This window comes from Zosterops lateralis, assembly GCF_965231275.1.
Source record: "Zosterops lateralis genome assembly, chromosome: 36".
Taxonomy (NCBI): domain Eukaryota; kingdom Metazoa; phylum Chordata; class Aves; order Passeriformes; family Zosteropidae; genus Zosterops; species Zosterops lateralis.
The window spans coordinates 965,608-991,401 of NC_139796.1; the positions used below are offsets into that span (position 1 = coordinate 965,608).

Genomic DNA, 25,794 nt, shown 5'->3' on the forward strand with positions numbered 1-25,794 from the left:
CGGTGTCACCACCCCCAGTGTCCCCACGGTGTCACCCCAGTGCCACCACCCCAGTGCCACCACTGCTGCTATCCCAGTCCCTCCCAGTCCCTTGTCCAAGTCCCTCTGTGTCCTTTGTCCCAGTGCCACCATCCCAGTGTCACCATTGTCCCTTGTCCCAGCCCCTGTCCCTTATCCCAGTCCCTTCCAGTCCCTTGTCCCAGTGCCACCTCCCTCCTGTCCCCCTGTCCCCCATAGTGTCCCCCCCTGTCCCCATGTCCCCCCGGTGTCCCCATGTCCCCACAGTGTCCCCCCTGTCCCCCCTCTGTCCCCCCAGTGTCCCCATGTCCCCTCAGTGTCCCCCCTGTCCCCCCTGGTGTCCCCCTGTCCCCATAGTGTCCCCACTGTCCCCCTGTCCCCCCAATGTCCCCCTGCTGTCCCCATGTCCCCTCGTGTCCCCCCCAATGTCCCCTCAGTGTCCCCCTGTCCCCAGTGTCCCCCAATGTCCCCCTGTCCCCCAGTGTCCCCACTGTCCCTGCAATGTCCCCAGTGTCCCCCAATGTCCCCATGTCCTCCCTCCTGTCCCCAGTGTCCCCCAATGTCCCCCTGTCCCCCAGTGTCCCCTCAGTGCCCCCAGTGTCCCCCTGTCCCCGTCCTGTCCCCCACGTCCCCCTGTCCCCCCGTGTCCCCACTGTCCCTGCAATGTCCCCAGTGTCCCCCAGTGTCCCCATGTCCCCCCTCCTGTCCCCAGTGTCCCCCAGTGTCCCCATGTCCCCCCTCCTGTCCCCAGTGTCCCCCAGTGTCCCCATGTCCCCACAGTGTCCCCATGTCCCCATACCTTACAGAAGAACCCCACGCTGGCCCGGGGTCCCCCATTTCCCCCCTCTGTGGGGGATCCCTCCAGCGAATCCCCTTCTCCTTCCTCCTCCTCCTCTTCCTCCTCCTCCTCCTCCTCGTCCTCCTGGTGGTGCTGGGGGTGTGTCTGGGGGTGTCCCCGGGCTGTCCCCTTGTCCCCAGGGGACAGGGACACGTCGCTGGTGCCGTCCCCACAGGCCCGGGCCCGCAGGGACCCCCTGCCCGGCCCCGGGGGGGACTCGGGGGGGCCCGAGATGGGCGGGGGTCTCTGCTGGGGGGGGGAGAGAGGTGGGGTTAGAGGGGGGTGGGGTAAAGTGGCACCCAGGGGTGATGAGGGAGAAATGGGAGGTGAAAATCGGTGCAAATGTGAGGTGGGTTTGAGGAAAAACAGCACGAATCTGAGCAAAATCAGCTCAAATGTGACAAAATCAGCTCAAATGTGACCAAAATCAGCTCAAATTTGATCAAAATCAGCCCAAATCCCGCCCAAATCTGACCCGAATTACCCCAAATCCGAGTCAAACCACCCCAAACCACCTCAAACCTCACCCCAATCACCCCAAACCTGACCCGAATCACCCCAAATCAGAGTTAAACCACCCCAAATCACCTCAAACTTCACTCGAATCACCCCAAACCTGACCTGAATCACCCCAAATCAGAGTTAAACCACCCCAAATCACCTCAAACCTCACCCCAATCACCCCAAACCCGACCTGAATCACCCCAAACCTGAGTTAAATCAGCCCAAATCACCTCGAATCTGACCCGAATCACCCCAAATCCGAATTAATTCAGCCCAAATCACCTCGTATCTGACTCGAATCACCCCAAAGTTGGGTCAAACCACCCCAAACCACCTCAAACCTCACCCCAATCACCCCAAACCCGACCTGAATCACCCCAAATCAGAGTTAAACCACCCCAAATCACCTCAAACTTCACTCGAATCACCCCAAACCTGACCTGAATCACCCCAAACCACCTCAAACCTCACCTGAATCACCCCAAATCTGAGTCAAACCACCTCGAATCACCCCAAACCTGACCCGAATCACCCTAAACCCGAATTAAATCAGCCTAAACCACCTCAAACCTCACTCGAATCACCCCAAATCACCTCAAATCTGATCCGAATCTGCCCCAAATCTGCCCAAAACTGACCCAAATCACCCCAAATCCAAGTCAAACCACCCCAAACCACCTCAAACCTCACCACAACCACCCCAAACCCGACCTGAACCACCCCAAATCTGAGTTAAATCAGCCCACATCACCTCGAATCTGACCCGAATCACCCCAAACCTGACCTGAATCACCCCAAATCTCAGTTATATCACCCCAAACCACCTCAAACCTCACCTGAATCACCCCAAATCTGAGTCAAACCACCTCAAATCACCTCAAATCTGACCCGAATCACCCCAAACCTGACCTGAATCACCCCAATTCCGAGTCAAACCACCCCAAACCCACCCCAATCACCCCAAATCCCCCCAAAACCCCTCCCAAACCCCTCTCACCTCCTCCTGCTCCTCCTGCTGCTCCTCCTGGCCGTCGGCGAAGCGCAGGGAGCTGCGGGTCTGCACGGGCACCTGGCTGGGCGAGAAGCGCCTCAGGTGGGGCAGCGTGTCCACGTCGTGGGGAGGGGTCAACACCCGGGTCAGGGGCGGCAGCCGCAGCTCCGCGGGCCGGGGTCTCCTGGGGCTGCGGGGCGGAGCTTTGCGAGACCCTCCTGTCGCGATTGGAGCCGCTGATGTCGCGACAGAACCCGCTGTTGTTGTTGTTGTTCCTCCTCCTGCTGCTGGTGGTGATGCTGAATTTCCTGCTGTGTTGTTGTTGTTTCCTCCTCTCCTAGAGGGCGCTGGAGAGCCCGGGGTGTTTTTTGGGGCTGCCGAGGGGGTCTTGGCGGATTTGGGGAGGGGGATCACCCAAGCCTGGGGGGCTCCGTGGGGTCTCTGCTCCAGCAGGAGCCGCTCCTGTTGCTGCGTCAAGCGTTGCATGTCCAGCTGTAAAGAGCTCAACGCCGCGCTCAGCCTGGCCACGGCCGCCTCATACTGCCCTGGGGGCTTCTGGGGAGCCCCCAGACTCAATTCCTCCTCGGGAGGAGCTGAGGGAGGAAGAGAGGAAGGAGGAGGAGGAGGAGAAACCCCCTCCTCGTCTTGGCGGAGGCGCTGCAGCGCGTTCTGCCCCAGGCGCTGCCGGTGCTTGGCGAAAATGGCCTCGATGCGTTTCTTCTGGGCCTCGATGGCGCGGCGTTTCTCCTCCAGACGAGCCCCCAGCTGGCTCATCTCGGCGCTGAGACCCCCACCCACCTCCGGGGGACCCCCAGGAGTGCTGGGGACCCCCCCCAAATTCTCAGAGATGGGATTTGTAGAGGTGGTGTTGGTGGTGGTGTTGTTGTTGCTGGTGGCTTCTTCCAGTTTCTTCTTGCGCTCGGCAAAGCTGGTCATGGGGCGGGCGGGGGTCTGCGGGGGGTTTTGGGGGAGGTTTTGGGGGGTCCCGGGGAGGTTTTGAGGCTCAGGGGAATGGAGGAAAAAAGCATCGGGGGCTCCGTCGGGCAGGAGGCGCTCGGAGCTGTGGATGATCTGCAGGGCCTCCTCGATGCTGGGGGGCTCGGGGGGCTCGGGGACGCCGTTGGGGACCCCCGGGGGGGTGGCAGGGGTGGCCCTGGGGGGGCGGCGGGGCTGGGACAGGCTGTCGGAGCTGGCGGAGCGGGCCAGGGTCCCCCCGGCAGGGACCCCCACGGGGTTGCCCATGACGATGTCGACGTCGCTGTCCAGGCCGAAGGGGATGCTGAAGGACACGGCCTGGGACAGGGGGTGGCTGTGGGGGGGGATAGAGGGGTTAGGGGGGGTTTGGGGGGGTTTAGGGTGGGGGGTTTAGGGTGGGGATGTCCCCAAAGTGTCACCGAGGTGACACCGAAACCGCCCAGTTAAAATCTGCACCCGAATCGGGGAGAATGTGCCTCAAAATTGAGCTGAGTCAGCACAAATCTGACCCGAATTGGGCTCAAATCGTCCGAAATTTGAGTCAAGTGATCAGAGTCATCCCAAATCTGACCCAAATCACCCCAAATTTGAGTCAAAAGTGACCAGAGTCACCCCAAATGTGGCCTGAATCATCCTAAATTTGAGCTAAATCACCCCAAATCTGACCTGATTCGCTTCAAATCATCCCAAATCTGACCTGAGTCACCCCAAATCAGCTACAATACCTGAATCTGAGCTAAATCGGGCTCAAATCGCCCCAAATTTGAGTCAAAGTGACCAGAGTCACCCCAAATGTGGCCTGGATCACCCCAAATCTGACCCAAATCACCCCAAATCAGCTACAAGACCCGAATCGGGGCTAAATTGGACTCAAATCGCCCCAAATTTGAGTCAAAAGTGGCCAGAGTCATCCCTAATGTGGCCTGAATCACCCCAAATTTGAGCTAAATCATCTCAAATCTGACCTAAATCACCCCAAATCTGAGCTAAATCGCCTCGAATTTGACCCAAATCACCCCAAATTTGACCCCAAACTGACCCAGGTCATCCCAAATCTGACCCGAATCCAACCCAAAACTGATCCAAGTCACCCCAAACTGGACTCAAATCACCCCAAATCGGTGCTAAATCGTCTCAAATCCCAAATTTGAGCCCAAACTGACCCAAATCATCCCAAATCGAAGCTAAACTGGACTCAAATCACCCTAAATTTGACCCAAATCTGACCCAAGTCACCCCAAATTTATCCACATCACTCCAAATCTGCCCCTCAACCCTCTGGGACCCCCCCAACACCCCCTGGATCCCCCCAAAAGCCCCTGGGACTCCCCCAAAAACCCCTAGGGACCCCCCCAAACCCTCAGGGACCCCCCCAAATCCCCCAGGACCCCCCCAAACTCCCCCCCAATTCTCCTAAATCCCCCCAAATCCCCCCCAAACCCTCAGGGACTCCCCCAAAACCCCCTGGATCCCCCCAAAACCCCCAGGGACTCCCCCAAACCCTCAGGGACCCCCCAAAACCCCCAAGGACCCCCCCAAACCCTCAGAACCCCCCAAACTCCCCCTAAATTCTCCTAAATCCCCCCAAATCCCCCCCCCAAACCCCACTGGGCCCCCCCAAAACCCCCCAAGGACCCCCTCAAAACCCCAGGGACCCCCCCCAAACCCTCAGGGACCCCCCCAAATCCCTCAGAATCCCCCCAAACTCCCCCTCAATTCTCCTAAACCCCCCCAAATCCCCCCCAAACTCCACTGGGACCCCCCAAAACCCCCAAGGACCCCCCCAAAATCCCCAGGGGTCTCACCTGAGGGGTCTCTTGCTCCAGCCCTTCCCGAAGCCGTCGCCGTGGGGCAGGGAGGGGGAGTGGGGCAGGAGACCTTTTTTTGGGGGGGTGGAGAGAAAATTGGGTCACCCTCAGACCCCAAAACACCCCAAAATCCCTCCCAGGACCACCCAAAACCACCCAAAAATCTCAATTATCTCCCCCCCAAACCTGAAACCCCCAAAAACCACAAAATCCACCCCAAAATCCCCCCCAGGACCCCCCAAAATCCCCCCCAGGACCCCCCAAACCACCCAAAAATCTCAATTACCTCCCCCCTCAAACCTGAGACCCCCCAAAAAACCACAAAATCCACCCCAAAATCCCCCCCAGGACCCCCCAAAATCCCTCTCAGATCCTCCCCCAACCCCTAAAATTTTTTGGGGTCCCTCCCCAGGTTTTTTGGGGGGTCTCACCTGGGGGTTGCCCCCCTCCTGCCAAAAGGGGGTGTCGGAAGTTGAAACCAGGGGAGCTGTGGGGGGGAAATAAAGGGTTAAAACCTCCCAAAAAAAACCCCCAAAAATTCCCCAAATTTCCTACAAGGAAATTCAAAATCTTCTCCCTCGAAAAATTCAGAGCTCCCAAAATCTCCCCTTTGAATATTCCCCAAAATGCTTCATGATCAAAATGAGAAATATCAAAAAAAATCTCCCCAAAGACCCAAAATCCCCCCACAAAAAAAACCCAAATCCTTCCTCCAAATCCCAAAATTACTCCCCTTCAAACCTCAAAATCTCCTGCCCCAAAACCCCCAAAAGTTCCCCTCAAAACACCCCAAATCTCCCCTAAAAATCCCATCCAAAAACCCCACACTACAACTCAAAACCCCCAAATCCCTCAACGACAAAATCCTCCCCAAAAAACCTCAGATCCCCCCAAAATTCCACAGAAAACCCCAAAAATCTCCCCCCAAACCTCAAAATCCCCCAGAAAACCCCAAAATCTCCCACCAAAACCCCAATTTCCCTCCCCAAAACCCCCAATTTCCCCCCTAAAAAATAAAAATCCTTCCAAAACACCACAGTCCCCCCAAAAATCTCCAAATTATCCCCTAAAATCCCCAAATTCCCCTCCCAAAATCCCCCAAAGAAGCCCAAAATCTCCCTCAAAACCTCAGAGTTCCCCAAAACCCCAAAATCCTCCCCCAAAACCCCCAAATCCCCCCAAAACCCCAAAATCCTCCCCCAAAACCCCCAAATCCCCCCCAAAACCCCAAAATCCTCCCCCAAAACCCCCAAATCCCCCCAAAACATCCGAAAATCTTCCCCAAAATCCCCCCAAAACCCCCCAAAGAAACCCAAAATCTCCCCCCAAAACTCAAAATTTCCCCCCCAAAACCCCCAAATCTCTCCCTCAAACCCCCAAAATCCTCCAAACCCCCCCAAAATCCTCCAAAACCCCCCCAAATCATCCCCAAACCCCCAAAATTGTCCCAACCCCCCAAAATCCTCCAAAAAAACCCCAAAATCCTCCAAAAAAACCCCCCAAAATCCTCCAAAAACCCCCCAAATCATCCCCAAACCCCCAAAATCCTCTAACCCCCCCAAAGTCCTCCAAAAAAACCCCAAAATCCTCCAAAAAGCCCCCCAAATCATCCCCAAACCCCCAAAACCATCCCAAACCCCCAAAATCCTCCAAAAAAACCCCAAAATCCTCCAAAAAAACCCCCCAAAATCCTCCAAAAACCCCCCAAATCATCCCCAAACCCCCAAAATTGTCCCAAACCCCCAAAATCCTCCAAAAAACCCCCCCCCAAATCTCCCCCTAAAACCCCCAAAATCCTCCAAAAACCCCCCAAAATCCTCCAAACCCCCCCAAATCATCCCCAAACCCCCAAAATTGTCCCAAACCCCCAAAATCCTCCAAAAAAACCCCCCAAATCTCCCCCTAAAACCCCCAAAATCCTCCAAAAACCCCTCAAAATCCTCCAAAAACCCCCCAAAATCCTCCAAAACCCCCAAAATCATCCCAAACCCCCAAAATCCTCTAAAAAAACCCCCAAATCATCCCCAAAACCCCCAAAATTGTCCCAAAATCCTCCAAAAACCCCTCAAAATCCTCCAAAAACCCCCAAAATCCTCCCCAAACCCCCCAAATCCTCCCAAAATTGCCCCCAAAACCCCCCCAAAAAATCCTCACCTGCTTTTGGGGTTCGGGGTATCACCAGCAGCTGGAGATTCTGGGGAAGGGGCAGAGGAACATTGGAAACCCCCCTCCCCAAATTTTGGGGTCTCAGGACCCCCCACCCCACCTTAAAACCCTTCAGGACCACCCCCCATATTTAAGGAACCCCAAAAAAAAAAAAAAAAAAAAAAAAAAAAAAAAAAAAAAAAAAATTTGGGGGACCCCCAGATCCCTCCCCAATTTGGAGATCCCTTAAAATTTTTCCATTTTAGGGCCCCCTCCCCAAATTTGGGGTCCCCTCCTGCCTGAAACCCCAAACTTTGGGGTCTCCTCCACCTTTGGGTGTCCCCTCCCCATTTTTGGGGTCCCCTCCCCATTTTTGGGGGTCCCCTCCCCATTTTTGGATGTCCTCTCCCCATTTTTGGGTGTCCCCTCCCCATTTTTGGGGTCCCCTCCCCATTTTTGGGTGTCCCCTCCCCATTTTTGGGTGTCCCCTCCCCATTTTTTGGGGTCCTCTCCCCATTTTTGGGTGTCCCCTCCCCATTTTTGGGGTCCCTTCCCCATTTTCTGGGGTCCTCTCCCCATTTTTGAGGGTCTCCTCCCCATTTTTTGTGTCCCCTCCCCATTTTTTGGGTGTCCCCTCCCCATTTTTTGTGTCCTCTCCCCGTTTTTGGGGGTCCCTTCCCCATTTTTGGGGTCCCCTCATACCTGAACCCCCCCCCAGCTGCCGGGGGGTGACGAAGGGGGGTCTCAGCACCTCAAAGCACAGGAACAGCTCGGCCAGAAAAGCCCCCACGTTCAACTGGGGGGCACAAGGGGGGTCAGGGGGGCTCCCAGTATGGCCCAGTATGGCCCAGTGTCCTCCCAGTATGCCCCCCAGCCCCTCCCAGTGCTCCCAGTATGGCCCAGTGTCCTCCCAGTATCCCCCAGTGACCTTCAGGCATCCTCCAGCCCCTCCCAGTGTTCCCAGTATGGCCCAGTGTCTCCCCAGTATCCCCCAGTGTCATCCCAGTATGGCCCAGTATCCTCCCAGTATACCCCAGTGTCCTCCCAGTATCCCCCAGTGACCTTCAGGCATCCTCCAGCCCCTCCCAGTGTTCCCAGTATGGCCCAGTGTCTCCCCAGTATCCCCCAGTGTCATCCCAGTATGGCCCAGTATCCTCCCAGTATACCCCAGTGTCCTCCCAGTATCCCCCAGTGCCCCCCAGCCCCTCCCAGTATCCCCCAGTATCATTAAAGTATCCCCCAGTATCCCCCAGTATCATCCCAGTATCGCCCCAGCCCTTCCCAGTGCTCCCAGTATGGCCCAGTGTCCTCCCAGTATCCCCCAGTATCCCCCCAGTGCCCCCCAGTGCTCCCAGTATGGCCCAGTATCGTCCCAGTGACCTTCAGGCCCCCCCATATTCTCAGTGCCCCTCCAGTTTTCCCAGTTTATCCCAGTTCCTCCCCTCAGGGTGGTTGCCATGTTCTTCCAGTCCCTCCCAGTGCTCCCAGTCCCTCCCAATTTAACCAGTTTGACTTGTTTCTCCCAGTTTCCCCTAGTTTCTCCCAGTTTCTCCCAGTTTAACTCAGTTTCTTCCCAGTTTAACCCAGTTTCTCCCCAGTTTCCCCCTCAGAGCCAGCCCTCATGTTCCTTCACTGCTCCCACTGTTTCCAGTCCCTCCCAGTTCACCCAGTTTGACTTGTTTCTCCCAGTTGCTCCCAGTTTAATCAAGTTTCCTCCAGTTTCTCCCCAGTTTGCCCCAGTTTATCCCAGTTTCTCCCTCAGGGTCACCCACCATGTTCTCCCAGTCCCTCCCAGTTCACCCAATTTCCTCCAGTTTGCTCAGTTTATCCTAGTCACATCCAGTTTATAGCAGTTTGCCCCAATTTCTCCCCAGTTTGCCCCAGTTTAACCCAGTTTCTTCTTCAGGGTCGGCCACCATGTTCCTTCATTGCCCCCAGTGCTCCCAGTTTAACCAGTTTGACCTGTTTATCCCAGTTTAACCCAGTCCCATCATTTCACCAGTCTCCCCCCAGTTTATCCCAGTTTATCCCAGTCCTACTGAGTTTATCCCAGTTTCCCCCTCAGGGTGGCCTCCACGTTGTCCCATTGCCCCCATTGACTCCCAGTTTCCCCATTTCACCCAGTCCCCCCTCAGTTTAATCCAGTTTATCTCAACTCATCCCAGTTTCCCCCAGTTTACGGCAGTTTCTCCCGGTTTTTACCCTGAGGGCGGGCGCCGTGTTGTCCCATTACCCCCATCGACTCCCAGTTCCCCCATTTCACCCAGTCCCCCCTCAGTTTAACCCAGTTTCCCCATTTCACCCAGTCCCCCCTCAGTTTAATCCAGTTTATCTCAACTCATCCCAGTTTCCCCCGGTTTACGGCAGTTTCTCCCGGTTTTTACCCTGAGGGCGGGCGCCGTGTTGTCCCATTACCCCCATCGACTCCCAGTTTCCCCCAGTCCTCCCTCATTTTAACCCACTCCTCCCTCATTTTAACCCAGTCTCCCCTCAGTTTAACCCAGTTTAAGCCACTTTAAGCCATTTTAAGGCAGTTTTCCCGGTGTTTACCCTGAGGGCGGGCGCCATGTAGAGCAGGTCCTCCACCGCCCTCCCTCAGTTTATCCCAGTTTACCCCAGTTTCCCCCAATCTCCCCTCATTTTAACCCAATCCCCCCTCAGTTTAACCCACTTTAAGCCAGTTTAACCCAGTTTCTGGCAGTTTTTCCCGGTGTTTACCCTGAGGGCGGGCGCCATGTAGAGCAGGTTCTCCACCGCCCTCCCTCAGTTTACCCCAGTTTCCCCCAGTTTAACCCAGTTTCACCCAGTTTATGGCAGTTTAACGCAGTTTTCCCGGTGTTTTACCCTGAGGGCGGGTGCCATGTAGAGCAGGTCCTCCACCGCCCTCCCTCAGTTTAACCCAAACCCCCCTCAGTTTACCCCAGTTTACCCCAGTCCTCCCTCAGTCTCCCCTCAGTTTATCCCAGTTTCCCCTAGTTTATCCCAGTTTCCCCTAGTTTACCCCAGTCCTCCCTCATTTTAACCCAATCCCCCCTCAGTTTCCCGCCATTTTTCCCGGTGTTTACCCTGAGGGCGGGCGCCATGTAGAGCAGGTCCTCCACCGCCCTCCCTCAGTTTATCCCAGTTTCCCCCAGTTTCCCCCAGTTTATCCCGGTGTTTACCCTGAGGGCGGGCGCCATGTAGAGCAGGTCCTCCACCGCCCTCCCTCAGTTTACCCCAGTTTCCCCCAGTTTCCCCCAGTTTCCCCCAGTTTATCCCGTTGTTTACCCTGAGGGCGGGCGCCATGTAGAGCAGGTCCTCCACCGCCCTCCCTCAGTTTCCCCCAGTTTCCCCCAGTTTATCCCGGTGTTTACCCTGAGGGCGGGCGCCATGTAGAGCAGGTCCTCCACCGCCCTCCCTCAGTTTCCCCCAGTTTCCCCCAGTTTAAGGCAGTTTCCCCCAGTTTTTCCCGTTGTTTTACCCTGAGGGCGGGCGCCATGTAGAGCAGGTCCTCCACCGCCCTCCCTCAGTTTCCCCCAGTTTCCCCCAGTTTCCCCCAGTTTCCCCCAGTTTATCCCGTTGTTTACCCTGAGGGCGGGCACCATGTAGAGCAGGTCCTCCACCGCCCTCCCTCAGTTTCCCCCAGTTTCCCCCAGTTTATCCCGGTGTTTACCCTGAGGGCGGGCGCCATGTAGAGCAGGTCCTCCACCGCCAGGGGGCAGCGCGTGCGCAGGTGCCGCGCGCCGAAGTCTCTGACCAGCCCCAGGTTGTGCAGCCGGTCCGGCAGCGCCAGCGGCGCCCCCAGGCGGATCTCTGCGGGAAAACGGGGGGGTCAGAGCCTAAAAACGACCCCAAAAACGACCCCAAAAAACCCCTTGGAGACCCCCAGATTCTATGGGGTGACCTCTATGTGGGAGTTTAATGTATCCCCCATTGGGACCTCCAGGGTTTTTTTCTGTTTTCAACATGGCGCCCTCAGGTTGGGCCGGTCTGGATCACTGGAAGTCCAGGATGGGGGGGGTCAGACCCCAAAACTGACCCCAAAAACCCATCGGAGCCCCCCAAATTCTATGGGGTGCTCTCTATGTGGGAGTTTAATGTATCCCCCATTGTGACCTCCAGGTTTTTTTTCTGTTTTCAACTCGGGACCCCTCCCATGGCGCCCTCAGGTTGGGCCGGTCTGGATCACTGGAAGTCCAGGATGGGGAGGGGGGGGTTCAGACCCCAAAACTGACCCTCAAAACCCATCGGAGACCCCAAAATTCTATGGGGTGACCTCTATGTGGGAGTTTAATGTATTCCCCATTGGGATACCCAGTTTTTCTTCTATTTTTAATACAGCGCACCCCCCCCCCCCCCGCCCTCACCCTCATGGCGCCCTCAGGTTCAATGGAAAAGTCCAGGATGGGGGGGGGAAAGTGGGTGTCAGACCCCGAAACCGACCCCAAAAACCCATCGGAGACCCCCAAATTCTATGGGGTGACCTCTATGTGGGACTTTACTGTATCCCCCATTGGGAGCCTCCCAATAAAACCCACAATTTTTCTTCCGTTTTCAAGTCAGGACCCCCCCATGGCGCCCTCAGGTTGGGCCGGTTTAGATCAATGGAAAAGTCCAGGATGGGGGGGGGTCAGACTCCAAAACTGACCTCAAAAACCCCTCGGATCCCCACAAATTCCATGGGGCGATCTTTAAATAGGATTTTTCTATACTTTCCATTGGGACTCTCCATTAGGACCCCCAATTTTTCTTCCATTTTTAACTCGGGACCCCCCCCATGGCGCCCTCAGGTTGGACCGGTTTGGATCAATGGAAAAATCCAGGATTGGGCGGGAGAGGTGGGGGGTCAAACCCCAAAAATCCATCGGACCCTCCTAAATTCCATGGGGAGATCTTTAAATGGGACTTTTTTGTACTTTCCATTGGGACTCCCCTATAAGGACCCCCATTTTTCCTCCTGTTTTTAATACAGGACTCTCCCCACCCCCGTGGCACCCTCAGGTTGGGCCACTCCACATCACTGCAAAACTCTAAAATGGGAGATTTTCCATGGGAAACCCCTCAGACCCCTCCTATAGACCCCCAACTCCCCTAAAGACCCCCAAAAACCCACTCCCCATATTCCCCTATTGAAATCTTTCCCCCCATTTCCCCCTCAGGTTGATCCAGTCCAGCCGCACCACAGCGCCCCCTAGCGGATCCCTGAGTCAGCCTATTTCACCCCCCAAAATCCCAAAAAAAACCCCAAAATCCCCAAAAATCTCCCCAAAACCCACATCTTTACCCTCAAGACGAAGAAATTGGGGGCAATAAAAGTGAATAGCGGCTGCCAAGACCCCCCCGCTGGCCAAATCCTGCAGGCCCCTCACAGGGGGAAACGGGGGAGGCGCCGGGGGAGCCCCTTTGTCCTTCCGGTACCGAATCTGGGGGAGAAAAATAGGGGGGTCAAGGGGGTCCCTAAAACCCCAAAACTCCCTTAAACCCATCAAAAGTGTAAGAGTTCCTCTCAAAAAATAAAAAGAGGGGATTTCTAAACCCCCAAACTGCCTCTAGAGTAAAAAATAGTCAAAAAAATAGTTCTAAATCACCTCCCTACAGTGAAGGGATCCCCCCGTGAAATAAAAATGGAGGAGTCCTCAAAAATCTCCCTCAGGTTGGAGAGCCCAAATTATCCCAAAAATAGCAAAAAAAGGGGCTCCAAATTGAGGGAAATCCCCCAAAATTATTAAGGGGGGAGTTCTCAAAATCCCCTCAGGTTGAGTATCCCAAAATTATCCCAAAAATAGCAAAAAAAGGGGCTCCAAACTGAGGGAAATCCTCCGAAATTATTAAAGGAGGGTTCCCAAAATCCCCTCAGGTTGGAGACCCCAAAATTCTCCCAAAAAATCCTAAAAATTGTAAAAAAGAGGCTCCAAATTGAGGGAAATCCCCCAAAATTATTAAGGGGGAGCTCCCCAAAATTCCCCTAAAAATAACAAAGGAGGAGCCCCCAAACCCCCCTCCCAAAAAAAAAAAAAAAACAACAACAAAACAAAACAAAACAACAACAACAAAAAAACCACCAACAGAATTATCTTCAAAAAAGGGTCATTGAGACCCCAAAAATCCCCCAAATTCCCAAAAATCCTCCCAAAACCTCCCAAAATTCTTCCCACCCCCCCAAGCCAAGCACATGCAGGGGAAGGGGAGCCCCAAATTTTTTGGGAAGGCCAAAATTTGGAATATTCCCACCCTAAAAACCCCTAAAAATCCCTAAAAATCCCCTAAAACACCTTAAAAATTGCCCCAAATTTTGGGGTTTTTGGGGCAGGATTTTTTTTTATTTGGTCCAAGATTTTGGGGAGAATTTGGTGGTGCCTGGAGGGGGAAAACTGGGTTCCCCCTCCCCAAATTTTGGATTTTTTGGGTGGATTTTATTCCTTAAATCCCCCTAAAAACGCCCCAAAATTGGATTTTTTGGGTGGAATTTTTTTTTTGGGGGGTGGTCCAGGATTTGGGGGTGCCCAAGGTGGGGGAAAAGGGGGTTCCCCCTCCCCAAATTTTGGATTTATTTTTATTTTTTGGGGGGTTCTTACCACGGGAGGTTTATTCCCCGATTCCTTCAAACAGAAGGCGATGGCGTGCTGCGGGAAAAACAGAGTCAGGGGGACCCCAAAAACCCCCCCGGGGACCCCAAAAATGGGCAGGGGACCCCCAAAAATGGAAAGAGCGCCCCAAAAAACGGGGGGGGGGAATTTGGGGAAAAAATGGGGGGAAATGGGGAAAAAATGGGGAAAAAATGGGGAAAAATGGGAAAAATTGGGGAAAAATCGGGGAAAAAATGAGGGAAAAATGAGGGAAAAATGAGGGAAATTGAAGGAAAAAAGTGGAAAAAAACGGGGAAAAATTGGGGGGAAAATGAGGAAAATTTGGAGAAAAAATGAGGAAAAAATTGGAGGAAAAAATGAGAAAAATGGGGAAAAAATTATGAAAAGTTGGGGTGGAGTGGGAAGAAAAAATGGGGGAAAAAATGGGGGGAAATGAGGAAAAATTGGGGAAAAATGGGAAAAAAATAGGGGGAAAACGGGGGGAAAATTGGGGGGAAAATGTGGAGGAAAAAAGGGGAAAAATGGAGAAAAAATGATGAAAAATTGGGGAAAATGGGGGGGGGAAAATGGGAAAAAAATGGGGGGAAAATGAGGAAAAATTGGGGAAAATGGGGAAAAAATTGGGAAAAATGGGAGGAAAAATGGGGGAAAAAAGGGGGGAAAATTGGGGGAAAATGAGGAAAAATGAGGAAAAATTGGGGGAAAAATGGGGGAAAATTGGGAGAAAAATGGGGAAAAATTGGGGAGAAAATGGGGAAAAAATGAGGAAAAAATGGGGAAAAATTGGGGAAAAAATGGGGAGAAAATGGGGGGAAGATTGGGGGAAAAAAGGGATTTAAAGAAGGGCAAAAAGAAAAGGAGACCCTAAAACTCGGGAGGGGGCCCTGAAAAATGGGGAGGGTTGAAAAATATGGAAAAAAAATTGGTGGAAATTTTTAAAAATGGGAAAAAAATGGGGAAAAAATGGGGAAAAAATGGGAAAAAATGGGGAAAAATGGGAAAAATTGGGGGGAAAATGTGGAAAAATTGGGGGAAAAATGGGGAAAAAATGAGGAAAAAATGGGGAAAAAATGGGAAAAAATGGGGGGAAAATGGGAAAAAATAGGAAAAAATGGGAAAAAATGGGGAAAAATGGGGAAAAAATGGGGAAAAAGGGATTTAAAGATGGGAAAAAAGAAAAGGGGCCCCAAAAATGGGAAAAAAACACCCAAAATTGTTGAGGGGGACCCCAAAAAATGAAGAAAAAAACCCAAAAAAATGAGAAGAACAAAAATTTTTTTTAAAAAAGGACAAAAAAAAAAAAAAAAAAAAAAGGCCCCAAAAAATAAAAAATCCTAAAAAAAATTCCAAAAAAATTAATACTAAAAACCTTAAAGGCCCCAAAAAATTGGGGGGGGAGGATCCTCAAGCCCCTCCCCCACCCCCATTTCATGCCCCTCCCCCCATTTCATGCCCCTCCCCCCATGCAAATTCCTGCCCCTCCCCCACCCGCCCCCAAAATTCGACGCAAGACACAGAAAAAAAGGGGGGGAGGGGAAGATGCTGGAGGGGTCCTAAACCCCCAAAAAATTGGGGGGTTTGGTCCAAAAAATCCTAAAATTTTTTGGGATTTTTTGAAACTTTTTTGGCTTTTTTTTTTGAATTTTTTTGGGATTTTTTTTTTGAAGTTTTTTGGCATTTTTTGGGAATTTTTTGGAATTTTTTTTGGAATTTTTTGGATTTTTTTAAAATATTTCGGAATGTTTTTGGTAATTTTGGGGTATTTTTTTGAATTTTTTTTTTTTTTTTTGGAATTTTTTTGAATTTGGAAAATTTTTTTTAAATTTTTTTGGAAATTTTTAGGGATTTTTTTGGAATTTCTTGAGATTTTTTTTGGATTTTTTTTTAATTTTTTGGAATTTTTTTTGGAATTTTTTTCAATGTTTTTTTCCTTTTCTTTCCAATTTTCTTTTAAAATTTTTTCAATTTTTCTTTCTTTTCTTTCCAATTTTTTTCTTTTTTTTCCAATTTTTTTCCATTTTTTTTCCAATTTTCTTTTCAATTTTTTTCAATTTTTCTTCCTTTTCTTTCCAAGTTTTTTCCAATTTTCTTTTCAAATTTTTTCAAATTTTTTTCTTTTTTTCAATTTTTTTCCAATTTTTTAAAATTGTTTTTCCATTTCTTTCCAATTTTCTTTTCAAAATTTTTACCTTTTTTTCAATTTTTTTCCAATTTTATTCCAATTTTTTTCCCAAATTTTTTCCAATTTTTTTCCTTTTTTTCCATTTCTTTCAATTTTTTCTATTTTTTTCAATCTTTTTCTATTTCCTTCCCATTTTTTCCAATTTTGTTCCAATTTTTTTCTTGTTTTTCAATTTCTTTCCTTTTTTTTCAAATTTTTCCAATTTTTTTCCAATTTTTTTCCATTTTTTTTCCATTTTTTTCCCAAAATTTTTCCAATTTTTTTCCAATTTTTTCTTTTTTTCCATTTCTTTCAATTTTTTCAATTTTTTTCCAATTTTTTCCCAAATTTTTTCAAATTTTTTCCAAATTTTTTTCAATTTTTTCCATTTTTTTCCTTTTTTCCCATTTTTTTTCCTTTTTTCCCATTTCTTTTCAACTTTTTTTCCTTTTCCTTCCAATTTTCTTTCCAATTTTCTTTTCAAATTTTTTCCAATTTTTTTCCCAATTTTTTTCCCAATTTTTTCCCAATTTTTTCAAATTTTTCCATTTTTTTTCCTTTTTCCCCATTTCTTTTCAACTTTTTTTCCTTTTCCTTCCAATTTTCTTTTCAAAATTTTTCCAATTTTCTCCCAATTTTTTTTCCAATTTTTTTTCAATTTTTCTCAATTTTTTCTATTTTTTTCCAATTATTTTCCTTTTTTTTCTTTTTTCCATTTCTTTCAATTTTTTCAATTTTTTTCTTTTTTTTTCTTTTTTTTCCAATTTTTTTCTTTTTTTTTTTTAAATTTTCTTCAATTTTTTTCCCTTTTCTTTCCCATTTTTTTCCAATTTTCTTTTCAATTTTTTCCCAATTTTTTTTTCTTTTTTTTTTCCAATTTTTTCCAATTTTTTTTCAATTTTTCCCATTTTTTTTTCTAATTTTTTTCCCAATTTTTTCCCAATTCTTTCTCAATTTTTTCTCAATTTTTTCTTCACCTTTTTTCCAACTTTTCTCAATTTTTCCCCATTTTTTTCCAACTATTTTCCCCTCCAGCCTCCAAACCCCAAAACGAACAAAAATCCACCTCGGACAAATTTTGGGGGGGCGAATTTCCAAACCCCCCCCAAAATTCGTGATAAAAATCGAGCAGGAAAAGGGAATTTTTGGGGTGAAAAAAGCAGATTTTTGGAGAAAAGCAAAGGCCAAACTTACAGGAACCAACTTCCAGTACCAGCGGGTGGGACACTGAGAAAAAAGGGGGGTCAGAAAAGGGGAAAAGAGCCCAAAAATTGGGAATTTGGGGAGGGGGAGCCCCGAAATTCCACCGGGAGGGAAGAGACAGAAAAGGAGGGAAAAATGGGGAATTTGGGGGGAAAAATGGGGTTTTTAGAGGGAAAAAATGAAATTTTAGAGGGGAAAAATGGGATTTTTTAAAGGAAAAAAATGAAATTTTAGGGAGGAAAAATGGGATTTTTTTAGGGAGGAAAAATGGGGTTTTTTAGGGGGAATAATGTGGTTTTTTTAGGGGGAAAAAGTGAAATTTTTGAAGGGAAAATGGGATTTTTTTTAGAGGGAAAAATGTGGGTTTTTAGAGGGGGGGAAAAATGGGGTTTTAGAGGAGAAAACGGGATTTTTTTTTGAGGGGAAAATGTGGTTTTTTTAGGGGGAAAAATGGATTTTTTTAGGGGGAAAAATGGGGGGTTTTAGAGGGGAAAAAAATGAAATTTTACAGGGGAAAAATGGGATTTTTTAAAGGAAAAAAATGTGAAATTTTGAGGGGAAAAATGTGGGTTTTTAGAGGGGAAAATGGGATTTTTTTAGAGGAGAAAATGGGAATTTTTTAGAGGAAAAAATGGGATTTTTTTAGAAGGAGAAAATGGGATTTTTTTAGGGGAGAAAATAGGATTTTTTTAGGGGAAGAAAATGAGATTTTTTAGAGGGAAAAATGTGGGTTTTTAGGGGGAAAAATGTGATTTTTTTAGAGGGGAAAAATGTGATTTTTTAGGGGGTAAAAAGTGATTTTTAGGGATTTTTTTGGTGGTTTTTTGGGGAGTTTTGTTGATTTTTTTTTAGGGATTTTTTTAGGAATTTTGGGGGATTTTAAAGAAGGTTTTTTGTGGGATTTTGGTGGTTTTGGGGGGAATTTTTTTTGTGATTTTTTTGGCTTTTTTGGTGATTTTTTTCAGGGATTTTGAGGTAATTTTAGGGAGATTTTTTTATTTTTATAAAAATTTCCTTCACTAAAACTAAAATAAAAATTTAAATTAAAAAAAATAATAAAAATAAAATTAAAATTTATTTTTATTTTATTTTTTTGGGGTAACTTCATGATTCATTTCTTTGAATTTTTTTTATTTTGGATCAAATTTTTTTCAATTTTTTTTTTTTTTACTTTTAAATAATTTCAAATAAAATTTTTAAAAGAATAAAAAATAATTTAAAAAAATTAAAATAATAATAAAAAACTTTTTTTTTTTTAATTTTTTTTTAAATTCTCCCACAAATTTTCCTTCAACTCTTAAACAATTTTATTATTATTATTTTTATTTTTAAATTTCCAAATTATTTCAATTATTCCCCCCAAAACCCACCAAAGCAAAGGAGAAAAAACCCCAAAACCGAAGCAGAAAAAAAGTGATTTTTAGGGGGATTTTTGGGCTGATTTTTGGATTTTTTTGGGGTGTTTTTTCCCCAAATTTCTGACCAACCTTGTGGGTACAAACTGAGGCCTCGGGGACCCCCAAATTTTGGGGTGTCGCCCCCTCCCCCTTTTCGGTGTTTTCCTGCAGCTTCCGATTCACCTAAAAAAAAAATAAATTAAAAAATCAATTTTTTTTCATATTTTACCCCAAAAAACCCCAAAATTCCTCCCAAATCTCATTTTTTTCCTCCCAAAATCTGATTTTTTTTCCCCAAAATCCCAATTTTTCCCAAAAAATCCCAATTTTTCCCTAAAAAATCTCAATTTTTCCCCCCAAAAATCTCATTTTTATCCCCCCAAATCCATTTTTTTTCACCCAAATCCCATTTTTTTCCCAAAAATCTCATTTTTTTCACCCAAATTCCAATTTTTCCTCTAAAACTCAATTTTCTCCCCCAAGTCTCAAAGCTTTCCCCCCAAATCCCCTTTTTTTCCCTAAAAAATCACAATTTTCACCCCAAAATCCCAAATTTTTCCCCAAAAAATCCCATTTTTTTGCCCAAAAATCCCATTTTTTCCCTAAAAAATCCCATTTTTCCCCAAAAAATCCCATTTTCCCACCCAAAAAACCCATTTCTCCCCCCAAATCCAAATTTCCCCAAAAAACCCTCATTTTTTCCTCCAAAAATCTGAATTTTTCCCTCTCAATATCCCATTTTTCCCCAAAAAAATCCCATTTTTTCCCCTAAAAAATCCCTTTTTTTTCCCCAAAAATCCCATTTTTCCCCAATATCTCAAATTTTTTCCCTCGAAATTTCAATTTTTCCCCCTAAATCCCAATTTCCCCCCAAAAAAAAACATTTTCCCCCCGAAAAAAATCCCAATTTTCACCCAAATCTCATTTTTTCTCCCCAAAATCCCAATTTTTCCCTCCAAAATCCCATTTTTTTCCCCAAAAAAACCCCATTTCTCCCCCAAAAAAATCCCGTATTTCCCCCCAAAAAAATCCCATTTTTCCCCTAAAAAATCCCATTTCTTTCCCTAAAAAATCCCATTTTTTCCCTAAAAAAATCCCATTTTTTTCATGGAAATCCCATTTTTTTGCCCCCAAACCCCATTTTTTCCCCCCAAATCCCAATTTTTCCCCCCAAAATTCAAATTTTCCCCAAAAATCCCATTTTTTCCCCAAACTCCCGAACTCACCGTGTCCAACCAGGCGAGAATTTTGTGTTCCCAGTTTTGGGGTCCCGGGGGGGCCCCGGGAGGAGCCCCCAGACCCCGAGTGGCCTCGGTGACAAAAAGGGACATCAGGGAGTCGATCAGCGCCAGGTGCGCGCCCTGGGGGGGAAAAATGGGATTTTTTGGGGAAAAATGGGATTTTTTAGGGAAAATAATGGGATTTTTGGGCAAAAAATGGGATTTTTTGGGGGGAAAATGGGATTTTTTGGGGGAAAAATTGGGATTTTTTTTATGGAAAAATTGGGATATGGGGGGAAATTAGGGGGAAAAATGGGGTTTTGGGGGGAAAAAATGGGATTTTTTGGGGGGAAAATGGGATTTTTTGGGGGGAAATAATTGGGATTTTGGGGAAAATAAATGGGAGTTTTTGGGGGGGGAAATTGGGATTTTGGGGGGAAAGAATTGGGATTTTGGGGGAAATTTGGGGAAAAATTTGGGGTTTTGGGGAAAAAATGGGATTTGGGGGGAAATTTGGGGGAAAATGGGGTTTTGGGGGAAAACTGGAATTTTTGGGGGGGAAATTTGGGGGAAAAATTGGGGTTTGGGGGGAAAATTGGGATTTTTTTGGGAAAAATTGGGATCTGGGGGAAATTTGGGGGAAAAAATGGGATTTTTTTGGGGAAAAATTGGGAATTCAGGGGAAATTTGGAGGGAAAAATTGGGGTTTGGGGGGAAAATTGGGATTTTTTTGGGGAAAAATGGGATTTTGGGGGAAAAAATTGGGATTTTTAGGGAAAGTTTGGGATTTTGGGCGAATTTGTGGGGTTGGGGGTCCCGGGGGGTTTCAGAGGTCCTGGGGTGTAAATTTGGGGGTCCCGAGAGTTTTTTGGGGGGTCCTGAGGCGTTTGGGGGGATTTTGGGGGTCCCGGGGTCTCCCCCGCCCTTCCAGGACCCCCGGGGTGGGCGTGGCCAAGTGCGAAGGGGCGTGGCCAATGAGGGGGCGCGGTTAAAGAAAGGGGGCGTGACCAATGGGGAAGCGCGGTTAAGGGTGAGGGGCGTGGCCATGAGGGAAGGGGCGTGGCCAATGAGGGAGCGCTGTTAAGGGCGAGGGGCGTGGTTAAAGGGGCGTGACCAATGGGGAAGCGCGGTTAAGGGCGAGGGGCGTGGCCAATTAGGGGGCGCGGTTAATGGCGAGGGGGCGTGGTTAAAGAAAAGGGGCGTGGCCAAGGGGCAGGGAAGGGTTAATGGGATTGGCCTGAGCCAATTAACGGCCAATTAAAGCGGCTCGGCCTTAATGAGATTAATGACGGAGGGGCACAGACGGCTCCCAGTGCTCCCAGTAACCTCCCAGTAACATCCCAGTGCTCCCAGTAACCTCCCAGTGCTCCCAGTAACCTCCCAGTGCTCCCAGTAACCTCCCAGTAACATCCCAGTGCTCCCAGTAACATCCCAGTAACATCCCAGTGCTCCCAGTAACATCCCAGTGCTCCCAGTAACCTCCCAGTAACATCCCAGTGCTCCCAGTAACCTCCCAGTAACATCCCAGTGCTCCCAGTAACCTCCCAGTGCTCCCAGTAACATCCCAGTGCTCCCAGTAACCTCCCAGTAACATCCCAGTGCTCCCAGTAACATCCCAGTAACCTCCCAGTGCTCCCAGTAACCTCCCAGTAACATCCCAGTGCTCCCAGTAACCTCCCAGTAACCTCCCAGTGCTCCCAGTAACATCCCAGTGCTCCCAGTAACATCCCAGTGCTCCCAGTAACATCCCAGTAACATCCCAGTGCTCCCAGTAACCTCCCAGTAACCTCCCAGTGCTCCCAGTAACATCCCAGTAACATCCCAGTGCTCCCAGTAACATCCCAGTGCTCCCAGTAACCTCCCAGTAACATCCCAGTGCTCCCAGTAACATCCCAGTGCTCCCAGTAACCTCCCAGTAACATCCCAGTGCTCCCAGTAACATCCCAGTGCTCCCAGTAACATCCCAGTGCTCCCAGTAACCTCCCAGTAACATCCCAGTGCTCCCAGTAACATCCCAGTAACATCCCAGTAACATCCCAGTAACCTCCCAGTGCTCCCAGTAACATCCCAGTAACATCCCAGTGCTCCCAGTAACATCCCAGTGCTCCCAGTAACATCCCAGTAACATCCCAGTGCTCCCAGTAACCTCCCAGTAACCTCCCAGTGCTCCCAGTAACATCCCAGTGCTCCCAGTAACCTCCCAGTAACATCCCAGTGCTCCCAGTAACCTCCCAGTAACATCCCAGTGCTCCCAGTAACCTCCCAGTAACATCCCAGTGCTCCCAGTAACCTCCCAGTAACATCCCAGTAACATCCCAGTGCTCCCAGTAACCTCCCAGTAACATCCCAGTGCTCCCAGTAACCTCCCAGTAACATCCCAGTGCTCCCAGTAACATCCCAGTGCTCCCAGTAACCTCCCAGTAACATCCCAGTGCCCTCCCAGTAACATCCCAGTAACATCCCAGTGCTCTCAGCAACATCCCAGTAACCTCCCAGTGCTCCCAGTAACCTCCCAGTGCTCCCAGTAACATCCCAGTGCTCCCAGTAACCTCCCAGTGCTCCCAGTAACATCCCAGTGCTCCCAGTAACCTCCCAGTAACCTCCCAGTAACATCCCAGTAACATCCCAGTGCTCCCAGTAACATCCCAGTAACATCCCAGTGCTCCCAGTAACATCCCAGTGCTCCCAGTAACCTCCCAGTAACATCCCAGTGCTCCCAGTAACCTCCCAGTAACATCCCAGTAACATCCCAGTAACATCCCAGTAACCTCCCAGTAACATCCCAGTGCTCCCAGTAACATCCCAGTAACATCCCAGTGCTCCCAGTAACATCCCAGTGCTCCCAGTAACCTCCCAGTAACATCCCAGTGCTCCCAGTAACATCCCAGTAACATCCCAGTGCTCCCAGTAACCTCCCAGTAACATCCCAGTGCTCCCAGTAACATCCCAGTGCTCCCAGTAACCTCCCAGTAACCTCCCAGTGCTCCCAGTAACATCCCAGTAACATCCCAGTGCTCCCAGTAACCTCCCAGTAACATCCCAGTGCTCCCAGTAACCTCCCAGTAACATCCCAGTGCTCCCAGTAACATCCCAGTGCTCCCAGTAACCTCCCAGTAACATCCCAGTGCTCCCAGTAACCTCCCAGTAACATCCCAGTGCTCCCAGTAACATCCCAGTGCTCCCAGTAACCTCCCAGTAACATCCCAGTGCCCTCCCAGTAACATCCCAGTAACATCCCAGTGCTCTCAGCAACATCCCAGTAACCTCCCAGTGCTCCCAGTAACCTCCCAGTGCTCCCAGTAACATCCCAGTGCTCCCAGTAACCTCCCAGTGCTCCCAGTAACATCCCAGTGCTCCCAGTAACCTCCCAGTAACCTCCCAGTAACATCCCAGTAACATCCCAGTGCTCCCAGTAACATCCCAGTAACATCCCAGTGCTCCCAGTAACATCCCAGTAACATCCCAGTGCTCCCAGTAACCTCCCAGTAACATCCCAGTGCTCCCAGTAACCTCCCAGTAACATCCCAGTGCTCCCAGTAACCTCCCAGTAACATCCCAGTAACATCCCAGTAACATCCCAGTGCTCCCAGTAACATCCCAGTGCTCCCAGTAACCTCCCAGTAACATCCCAGTGCTCCCAGTAACATCCCAGTAACATCCCAGTGCTCCCAGTAACATCCCAGTGCTCCCAGTAACATCCCAGTAACATCCCAGTGCTCCCAGTAACATCCCAGTGCTCCCAGTAACATCCCAGTGCTCCCAGTAACCTCCCAGTAACATCCCAGTGCTCCCAGTATCCCCTTAACTGTCTCCCAGTGTCTCCCAGTCCCCCTCAATTACCTCCCAGTGCTCCCAGTATCCCCCTAACCACCTCCCAGTGCACCCCAGTCCCTCCCAGTGCTCCCAGTATCCCCTTAATTGTTTCCCAATCCCCTCCTAGTATCCCCCAATTCCCCTCCCAGTCTATCCCAGTCTTTCCCAGTCCCCACTAAACCCCTCCCAGTCCCCTCCAGTCCCTCCCAAAGCTCCCCCAGTCCCTCCCAGTCCCTCCCAGTCTGCCCCAGTCCCCACTAAAACCCCTCCAAGTCTGCCCCAGTCCCCCCCAGTCCCCCTCAAACCCCTCCCAATCCCCCCAGTCCATCCCAGTCCCCCCCAATCCCCTCCCAGTCCCCCCCAGTCCATCCCAGTCCCTCCCAAACTCCTCCCAGTCCCCCCTACTCCCTTCCTAATCACTCCCAGTCCCTCCTAAAACTCTCCCAGTCCCTCCCAATCTGTCCCAGTCCCCTCCCAGTCCCCCTCAGTCCCCTTCAATCCCCTCCCAGTCCATCCCAGTCCCTCCCAGTCCCCCCCAGTCCCCCCAGTTTACCATTCGGATGGGTCTCTGCTGCAGGTCCTGGGGGCGCACAGGGACCCCCTGCAGGGTCGGGGGGACCCCCCTGGCCGCCAGCAGCGCCAGCAGCGCCCCCAAATCCTGGGGAGGGGGCTCGGGGCGGGGCGGGGCCGTGGGCGTGGCCGCGGGGGGCGTGGCCAGGGCGTGGCTCCAGGCCCTGCAGTAAATGTCGGCGGCCAGCAGGAGGCGCTCCACCGGCGGCTTCAGGTGCTCCTGCGCGTATTGGTCCGTGTAGAACGGCTCACGGAGCTCCTCGGGGACGTTCCCTGGGCGAAAAAAGGGAAAAAATGGGAAATTTGGGTTAAAAAATGGGTAATTTGGGTCCAAAAATGGGAAAGAGCAGGTTAAAAAATGGGGTTATGGGATATGGGGGATACAGGGTGGGTGTAAAAGGGGTCACGGAGCTCCTCGGGGACGTTCCCTGGGCGAAAAAAGGGAAAAATGGGAAATTTGGGTTAAAAAATGGGTAATTTGGGTCCAAAAATGGGAAAGTAAGGTAAAAAAATTGGGAGAGAATCGGTTAAAAAATGGGAAAATTGGGTTAAAAATGGGGTTATGGGATATTGGGGACACAGGGTCGGTGTAAAAGGGGTCATGGAGCTCCTCGGGGACGTTTCCTGGGCGAAAAAAGGGAAATTTGGGTCAAAAAATGGGAAAATTGGGTCAAAAAATGGGAAAGAACAGGTTAACTAATGGGAAAATTGGGTTAAAAATGGGAAAGAAAGGGTTAAATAATGGGGTTATGGGATATGGGGACACAGGGTGGGTGTAAAAGGGGTCACGGAGCTCCTCGGGGACGTTCCCTGGGCGAGAAAGGGGGGATTTGGGTGAAAAAATGGAAAAATTGGGTCGAAAAATGGGTAATTTGGGTTAAAAAATGGGTTAAATAATGGGTAAATTGGGTTAAAAATGGGAAAGAATGGGTTTAAAATGGGAAAGAAAGGGTCAAAAATGGGATCATGGTATATTGGGGCTCACGGAGCTCCTCGGGGACGTTCCCTGGGCGAAAAAGCGCAAAAATGGGAAATTTGGGTTAAAAAATGGGTAATTTGGGTCCAGGAATGGGAAAGAGCAGGTTAAAAAATGGGGTTATGGGATATGGGGATACAGGGTGGGTGTAAAAGGGGTCCCGGAGCCCCTCGGGGACGTTTCCTGGGGGAAACGGGGAATTTGGGTCAAAGGTCATCTGGGGTCAGTCAGGGGGACACAGGGACACTGACCCACCATGGACTGACCACGGACACACCACGGACAGATGGACACTGACCCACCACAGACATGGACCCACAGACACTGACCCACCACGGACTGACCACTGACCCACCACGGACACACCACGGACACACCACTGACACACCATGGACACTGACCCACCACTAACCCACTATGGACACACTGACCCTCCATGGACCCACCACGGACTGACCATGGACACTGACCCACGGACACTGACCCACCACGGACACTGACCCACCACGGACACTGACCCACCACGGACTGACCACGGAACCACCACTGACCCATCATGGACTGACCATGGACACTGACCTACGGACACTGACCCACCACGGACATGGA

At 49.5% G+C, this 25,794-nt stretch overlaps 1 protein-coding gene across 1 annotated transcript in view; it reads right to left on the reverse strand.

The window, feature by feature from the left end:
* The window catches only part of CAMSAP3 (calmodulin regulated spectrin associated protein family member 3), a gene marked incomplete at its 5' end in the record, with an annotated part of 52,278 nt that overhangs the window by 6,655 nt on the left and 19,829 nt on the right, over window positions 1-25,794 (reverse strand). Inside the window, 13 exon segments of the mRNA XM_083881954.1 lie at window positions 818-1,102; window positions 2,358-3,660; window positions 5,132-5,204; window positions 5,566-5,621; window positions 7,289-7,328; window positions 7,982-8,075; window positions 10,932-11,071; window positions 12,543-12,681; window positions 13,834-13,881; window positions 17,201-17,233; window positions 18,697-18,789; window positions 19,833-19,967; window positions 24,193-24,482. Of these exon segments, the coding sequence (XP_083738080.1) occupies window positions 818-1,102; window positions 2,358-3,660; window positions 5,132-5,204; window positions 5,566-5,621; window positions 7,289-7,328; window positions 7,982-8,075; window positions 10,932-11,071; window positions 12,543-12,681; window positions 13,834-13,881; window positions 17,201-17,233; window positions 18,697-18,789; window positions 19,833-19,967; window positions 24,193-24,482 (2,729 nt within the window).